This window comes from Coregonus clupeaformis, unplaced genomic scaffold (assembly GCF_020615455.1).
Source record: "Coregonus clupeaformis isolate EN_2021a unplaced genomic scaffold, ASM2061545v1 scaf0814, whole genome shotgun sequence".
NCBI lineage: Eukaryota > Metazoa > Chordata > Actinopteri > Salmoniformes > Salmonidae > Coregonus > Coregonus clupeaformis.
Window position 1 is genome coordinate 50,361 of NW_025534269.1, and position 8,472 is coordinate 58,832.

Here is an 8,472-nt window from a genome sequence, read left to right on the forward strand (position 1 = left end):
AATAATGATGAGACAGGAGGCAGGAATCAGTTCAACCATTGATCTGGAACGTGATCATCTCATCACATACAAACCCCCATGATGCTCTGCAGCACAACCCCAATATACAACAAATACATAGATAGTAAATGGACACTAAACAAAACTCATAGAGGAATTTAAATGTTCAGTTGTAGAAAGTAGGGCCATGGGATAGGGTCAGAAAGGTCAGTATGTTTGATAACTGTTTCCAGAGGTGACATAACAAGCATAAGGTCCATTATAACACAGTGAAGTAGAGGTGGGAGCTAAAAGCAGACATGGACAGTGAGACGGTGTGAGGAGGTCAGGGGTGAAACACTAGATCAGGACAGGTAGAAATGGCAGGGATGGAAATAGACACAGAGACACATTCTGATCATGGCTCAGACCTGACCTGAGACACCCAAACAGAAGATGCCATAGCAAAGTCCTGTCCAGTAGGCTATATGGGATTTCCTTTCATCAAAATCCAACACATGGAAATGTGTCCAGTGTGTGTGTGTCCAGTGTGTGTCCAGTGTTTGTGTCCAGTGTCCAGTGTGTGTGTGTTCAGTGTGTGTGTGTGTGTCCAGTGTGTGTCCAGTGTGTGTGTGTGTCCTGTGTGTGTGTGTGTGTGTCCAGTGTGTGTGTTCAGTGTGTGTGTGTGTTCAGCGTGTGTGTGTCCAGTGTGTGTGTGTGTGTGTGTGTGTGTGTGTGTGTTCAGTGTCTGTGTGTCCAGTGTGTGTGTCTAGTGTGTGTGTGGGTGTGTCCAGTGTGTGTGTGTGTTCAGTGTGTTTGTGTTCAGTGTGTGTGTGTGTGTGTCTAGTGTGTGTGTGTGTTCAATGTATGTGTGTGTCCAGTGTGTGTTTGTTCCCAGTGTATGTGTGTGTGTCCAGTGTGTGTGTGTGTGTCCAGTGTGTGTGTTCAGTGTGTGTGTGTGTATGTGTGTGTGTGTCCAGTGTGTGTATGTGTGTGTGTGTGTCCAGTGTGTTTGTCCAGTGTGTGTGTTCAGCGTGTGTTTGTTCAGTGGGTGTGTTCAGTGTGTGTGTTTGTGTGTGTCCAGTGTGTATGTGTGTGTGTCTAGTGTGTGTGCGTGTTCAGTGTGTGTGTGTATGTGTGTGTGTGTCCAGTGTGTGTCCTGTGTGTGTGTGTTTACAGTGTATGTGTGTGTTTGTCCAGTGTGTGTGTGTGTGTGTCCAGTGTGTGTGTTTGTCCAGTGTGTGTGTGTGTGTGCAGTGTTTGTGTGTCCAGTGTGTGTGTCCAGTGTTTGTGTGTGTATCCAGTTTGTGTGTTTCCAGTGTGTGTGTGTGTGTGTGTGTGTGGATGTGTGACCGTGTGTTTGTGTGTGTGTGGGTGTGTGTGTGTCCAGTGTGTGTGTGTGTGTGTGTGTGTGTTCAGTGCGTGTTCAGTGTGTGTATGTGTTTGTGTGTGAATCCAGTGTGTGTGTGTGTGTGTGTCCAGTGTGTGTCCAATGTGTGTGTGTGTGTGTGTGTGTGTGTGTCCAGTGTGTGTCCAGTGTGTGTCCAGTGTGTGTGTGTGTCCAGTGTGTGTGTGTGTGTGTCCAGTGTGTGTGTGTGTGTGTGTCAGTGTTACCATGGTTATTATTTACAGGGACACTGAGGAGTCACCATAAACCCTAAACCCTGGATAGAGGGGCCCAGTGAATGTGGAGTGGAATGTGTTCAGGTGGGTCAGTGTGTCAGAGGAGACTCTGTAGAAGGACAGAGTGCCGGCTGGCCAGTCCAGATACACTCCTACTCTGTGGGAGCTGGAGGAGGGGACGTCTATGGTAGTGGACTTATTATTGTGCCTGGCTCTGTAACTGTTGTCAGAGCAGACCAGACTCCAGGACTTGTCATTCCATCCAATCCTACAGTCACCACCCTCTCCTCTCCTGCTGATTCCTTTATATGTCACTCCTATAACAGCCCTTCTCCCACTCCACTCTACCTCCCAGTAACAGCGCCCAGTCAGACCCTCTCTACACAGCACCTGTCCATAGTCCTCAAATCTCTCTGGGTGATCAGGATACGGCTGCTCCTCTCTCCTACATGTCACCTTTCTGTTCTCCTCAGACAGAGAGAGGAGTCTGTTTACTGTGTTTGGGTCCAGTGTGAGATCACAGACATCTGTTGGATGAAACCAGACACAATATTAGAAATCATCATCATTCACATTAGAATGTTAACTCACTTTTCACTAATTCATTTAATGTAGATGTTTCTAGGTATCAAAAGGAGAAGTTAAGGTAACTTGAGACTTGTTCAATGATCATATGTTATACTGTATGGTAATATAAAACAAACTTATTCCCATTAATTACACACACACACATCCTGAACACACACACACACACATCCTGTACACACACAAACGCATTGAACACACACTCACACCTGTATGCATGCATGAACACACACACACATCCTGAACACACACACACACACACATCTTCATGCATGAACACACACACACACATTTCTAAAGTAACACGAACACGCCACACACACACACAGACACACACATTGTCAAAGCAACTCTTTGTAAACTTTGGTGTCCCTGATTTGTGCTTCTGTAGAACTACAGCTGATATTTAATATGACCAAGTAAGTAATGATGGTGGTCTTTGACTTTGACTTCACTTGAATTAAGACTTATTCTTAGTCATATTCTTCACAGCAGTCAACACTCACATTTTCTAAGTCCAGGTTTCATTGTGTTCTCTCCACCATGTTCCACACTGTAGCAGTAAGCAGAAGAACAGACAGTCATTGAGGGATACACCTGAACTCACACACACACACACACTGGACACACACACACACACACACACACGAACACACACACACACACACACACACACACACACATACGTGTTTATAGACAATATCAGGACTTATGACAAAAATGTGACATAGTGGGACATGCCTTTCCCAAGGTCCAAGAGACCTGGGAATCAGAATAGTTTGGTCCCATGATTCTAGGAATACATCCATCTGTTGAGATTTTGTCTAGGGCTATATTTTGTTCAGACCTGATTTTAATAGTATATATGAGGACTTTTTCGGGTTCATGTGACATATAAGGCCCATAGCAACAGCAGCCCATAGATACACACTGATTTTCAGGTTTATGTGACTTATGAAGAACCTGTAAATAGGGTCTGTATTTGAACGTGGTTCCGGTTACATGTTGAAATGTCTGCATAAGAATCATAGGTGTACAATACTTAACTAAAGCTTTAAAAAAATTATTATAATAATCATGCTCACCAGATAGGTAACCTTCAACAGAAATGCCTATCCATGTTCACATAGCTCATAAATATAATATATTCTCAGTCTACTGTTTAAGTCGTATTATTGTTATTTATAACAATACATTTGCAGTCAATATTCATGTAAAAAAAGAGGGAACACTTTATGCCTTACTTTTATTGAGTGCCAGCGAAAATATGCAAATTAACAAATCAATTGAATACCCAGAATAGACCACCTACACTTTGCCTCCTTCCCTGCTATGCACAAGGCAGTAGAAATGGCATGTTTGAAATGAATGAGAAACTCTCTATTAAAGCATCCAGCTTCTATGAAACATGACAGTGTACATTCAGCTAACCTGTCTAAATAACATAGGGATTTACATCATAGTTACATAGTGCAAGTTACCATACACAAGGCCTGTTACAAGCACCCATTGAAATGGTAATAGTTTAACAGTAATTTAAACACCTTGCCACATTCAACAACTTGTGGTTAAGAACAAAGTGCTTCTGAAAACTTAGGAACAATAACAATCCCTTTAAGTACTGTTTATCTCTTTTCCCTGTCAATGAGAGCAGAGTATTAACCTATATCATCAACTGTTATCCCAAAAAAATGTGACCATAAGTGGCAAACATATGCTCATTAATAGCCCTCAATTATACATAAACATACAAACATGTGGGATCTACAGTCGAGCCTATGTGGCATGTTTGTACAAGAACCAACAATATAAATCATTTAAGGAAAATAAAATAATATGAACATGAAACCCACAGATATTAACACTATCTGAGGAGAAGCTGATTGAAATTGGAATTGCATGGTACCTGAGCTACAGTTGGCATGCTCTAGTTCTATCTATTCATCTTCCTTTTTAATGCTACATTTCTGTTGTGGATGTAGTATTTGATAGCAACCCAGTCTCTGTCTTTCAGAGCTACTGGCTCTGCTTGGAGGCAGGAGTCACAGTCCTTTTACCTGGTATTCTGCAGCTTGTTATGAAATTAAGCAAATGCCGCTCAACAGCTTTCACTTCATCACCTGTCCACTTGCTTCTCACCTTCACAGCTTTCATAAATGGAAACAAAATACAACTGATTAACAATGAGCTCTGCTAAAGTGACAAATGGAGGATATGATACAAAGGATTCTAGTTAGTAGCTATATGATGTTATCAATACATGTGAATACAAAATGCTTACTAACCTTGCTTTCCTTTGGAGCACTTTGAGGATGCTTGGGATGTGACTATTTTACCATGTCTTGGTTGTGTGTTGCTCATGTGTACGTTATCCAAGGTGGTTGACTCAGGAGTGCCCTTCATGTTGTCCAGGGTGGTTGACTCAGAAGTGCCCTCCATGTTGTCCAGGGTGGTTGACTCAGAAGTGCCCTCCATGTTGTCCAGGGTGGTTGACTCAGAAGTGCCCTCCATGTTGTCCAGGGTGGTTGACTCTGGTGTTTTCCTCAGAAGTGTCTGGTCCCTAGAAGTCTCTGTTGTTGAGCCTTTGCAAAGTAATAATGAATGTGATTATGTTCTATGAGCTTCATGACAATACGTTTGCTTGCTTGTATTATTCACTGTAAACAACCTCAATGTCAGGCAATATGCAATTCTACATTAGATATTAACTGATATTTGAGATATAAACATAAACTGATTGCAAATCCATAAATGTGGAATTACTTATCACCACCAATGTGATTGTTTAAAAACAGATAGAGGATCATTTCGATAATCCCCACAGAAATGTGCATTTATGTGACATAACTTAAAGATATTACCACATATATACAAGTCAGGATACCTTTGCATTGATGTAGGTCAGTAATGGTTTCTTCACTGGAATCATCATCACTCATTTCTACTTCATATGGTTGGGTAAAAAACATTTACGGCCAATTATTTAAATTAAGGACTAACAACACTTATAATAGTTATATTTGAAGTGGCTAAAAACTATATTTCAAACAAAATTTTACCTTCAGGATTGACCTCAATGTCATCCAGCCCTTTCCCCTGCAGGTAAGGCAGTCTTCCTTTTTCAATTGCTATCAACAGTTTGCTGACTTTTGCGAGCTGCAGGGTACTCTCTGGAAGCCGATAGAATTCTCTATGGACACGGATGTCATGTCCTAGAAAGGTGGCAAGTTATCCATTTAATTTTCTTTGAGGTTTAGTAGTGTGGACAAAGTGGCGACTTGTTTCCGCAATCTTGTTGAGGTGAGTGCCTCTGGGTTCTTTGCACCACATTGTTTGCATACTTGCGAAAGCAGTCGGAGCCTCTGTAATGGGAAAGGACACCTGGCCGTGTAAACATGTACATATTTTCTTTGTGGACTTGACACTCTTTTCTGCTTATCATGAGGAGGTCCATAGCAGTGATCATGTCAGGGGTTAGAAGCACTGGAACCTTTCTTGACCTTTTACCTCGAATCTCAACTCTCTCAAAGTGCTCTGCAAGCTTCCTCTCGAAGTCAGTAAGGCCCCTCACAATGTCTGGATTCAGCTCCGTAAGATCCCTGGATGTGAAAGACTGAAGCTCCATTTTTGAAACTTCCCCTTCCCTCCTTCTGTTAAATAGTACTACCTGCATCAAAGTCACTTTAGGAAGATTTCCAAAGCTTTTGCTGTTGGGTTCTTCCTCAAGGTCCTTCATACACTTAGCACGCTCAGTAGCAAGAAACGTGTGCAGCACCGACACATCCTCTGTAAAGGGTCAAACCTGTGGTTTATTCCATTTGGCTTGTTGAAGTGTACCCAATGCGGCAGCTGAAATGGACTCTGTCCACTTTTTCTGATGTAAAGTGGCAAATTGCTTTGCAGACTCTGCAACAGCAGGGCGATTTGCAATGATGGCATTGCATTGAGTAATGCCTGCAACTTTGGCTAAACTGTGTCCCAATTTCAAAGCCAATGATGGGATTTTATAAGAGTTGCTTTCAACATCATAACCAGCAACATATCTTACTGCCTGTATCACATGGGGAAAGTTACAGGGCATAACAAGGACTTCGGTGCTCTTCAAAGGTGTTATAGCCCTTGCCGTTATCAATAGTCTTGCCATCTCTCTAATTTTTTGGCGTATGTAGTCATTCCTTCTCTCATATGGTTTCCTGGAATTCAACAGTGACTCGCCGATACAAAGGAATTCAGTTTCACTCCTTACAACCGAAGAAACGTCATCCTGGTTCATTTCACAAGCAATCTTCCAAACAGTTTCCTTAACTGAGTCAGGTCTTGGTAAGTGCAGTTGAATCCGTTTTCGCCCAACTTGAGGCTCTCCCTCAACAGACTTCTTCGGGCAGTTTCTCACATGTCTCCATAGGGAATTTCTTGCATACAGTCCTTCGCAAAATTTGCAGTGACGGTAGTCATCAGATGGTTTTGCATTACTAGGTCTTTTACAGGCAACCATCTCTCCAGTGCCACAGCTTGCCACTTCAGTATTATGGTCAAAGTTTCATCTCTTCTTAAGAGAGCGTAACAACTCTCTTCTTTTGCGGGATCCTTTATTAAAACTGAAAGCCATTGCAACATCAGGCTTTTCACTGTGGATGGATTCGAGGTGTCTTGCCAATTTATAAATGGCCTTTTTACAATAAAGACAAAATTGCTTCTTGTTGTACTTGCTTCCTTTTGCTGTTATTGACAAAGGTGTGACATTTATGGAGCTTTTCTGGTGTGATGTGTTCTCTGATGAATTGGCACTGCAGCTTATTACTGAAGTACAAGGATTGCTGCGCATCTTTGAATAACTTAATGTTCTTGGCTTCTCTGAACTGGTGGTACTACCCCCACTGTGTGCTGTAACATTCCCTAATGGTTTGTTCTCTGACAATTTGTGGTGGAGATTATTTTCTGTGGTTTTATATTCCTTACTACAAGAACTTGTAGTACTTATAATAGAAGCATCCGAGGAATTGCCACATGAGTCTGGAAGATAGTCTGCAGCATTCGAAGATTCATCAAGGTCTGAAGGAAAATGGAGAAAAAAAAGCATCTAATTCTGTCAATAACTTTATACATGTATTAATACCTAGGGTATCATACTCCCTACAGTACCATCACATTGTGCATAACACCTACATACTCACAGAAAAATGTATTCTAGTAAACTGATTGAAAGACCTCTGTCTCTCAGCTATCTCTTCTCATAACGATCCTCACAACGATCATGACGGCGCCTCAGATTTTGCAGATGGCGGCTTTTTCTAAGCTGTACAAATTTCTACAATGTTTCCTCACATCAAAAATACCACAATGTGTTAACAAAGAACATGAACTATTTTATCTAATGACAAGAATGCAGCTTTCTTACCTGCTTTGCAGTAGGACACTGGAAGGGTACAATTCCACTGGACTTGCTTGCCTTGAATGAAATTATGAAGAATAAATATTTGTTTGTAATAACACAGTACCGTAACAGTAAATTAGGATATTATACATTATACTGTATGTGAAAATAATTTGGGTTAAGAAATTGACAATACTGTTTTATAGATGACCTATAAATGAAAAAATGAATATGTGGATCTGGGGTTTTCAAGCAAGACTCTATAGAAATGGTTAAAAATGTCTTTGTCAGTGGGCAAACGTACAAAATCAGCAGGGGATCAAATACTTTTTTCCCTCACTGTAGATCATATCTATTTAGTAAACTAATGATCATACTAGGTTCAGTCACAATATATTCCTACCACCTGTCAATCATAATCGCCTTTGGGGTGAGACTCATTGCTGAGGTCAAGGGCTGCATTGACCACAAATGTTAGGAAAGATAATTCATATGTGGATCTGGGCTTTTTATGCAAGACTCTATAGAAATGGTTAAAACTGTACAATATCTGCTAACCAACAATATGAGGACCGTGTAACACACACACTCTACTCTGGTTGGGTCATACCATATCGGGACGTCATCTGAAACACATTTACGTCTTGAACAGCCTAATTACCAAATGAGGACTTGACGACTGAACACATCTAGAGTCAAGGTTCCTGACTTTGAGTTATCCTTTTGTTGTCAAAGAAAGCTCACCACCTTAAAAGCAATGTAAATGGATCAACTGCCATATAAATTTAATCACGCAAATTGATAAGAAATATGTTAAATGGGCAAAAACATTGCCCCAAAAATACAAAAAACATAGGCATTAGAGAGAATAAAGATTAATTTAATGTTTTGAGGGGCGGTTAGTTCTGTCA

At 41.1% G+C, this 8,472-nt stretch overlaps 1 protein-coding gene across 4 annotated transcripts; it reads right to left on the reverse strand.

Moving 5' to 3' along the window:
- Positions 1-2,701: 2,701 nt before the first annotated feature.
- On the reverse strand, positions 2,702-6,151 carry LOC121554601 (variant surface antigen D-like). Of its 4 annotated transcripts, none has more exons than XM_045216833.1 (4): positions 5,072-6,146; positions 4,473-4,769; positions 4,245-4,334; positions 2,702-2,740 (listed from the first exon to the last, which is right to left on the reverse strand). In XM_045216833.1, exons 1-4 carry the CDS (start codon positions 5,154-5,156, stop codon positions 2,712-2,714), a joined length of 501 nt encoding a protein of 166 aa, XP_045072768.1. In that variant the 5' UTR covers positions 5,157-6,146; the 3' UTR covers positions 2,702-2,711. The 4 variants fall into 4 exon arrangements, with proteins under 4 accessions (XP_045072768.1, XP_045072769.1, XP_045072770.1 ...); XM_045216834.1 differs by lacking the exon at positions 2,702-2,740 and having other exon boundaries at positions 3,419-4,334; positions 5,072-5,137; positions 5,247-6,145; XM_045216835.1 differs by lacking the exon at positions 2,702-2,740 and having other exon boundaries at positions 3,419-4,334; positions 4,524-4,769; positions 5,072-6,151.
- Positions 6,152-8,472: the final 2,321 nt, after the last annotated feature.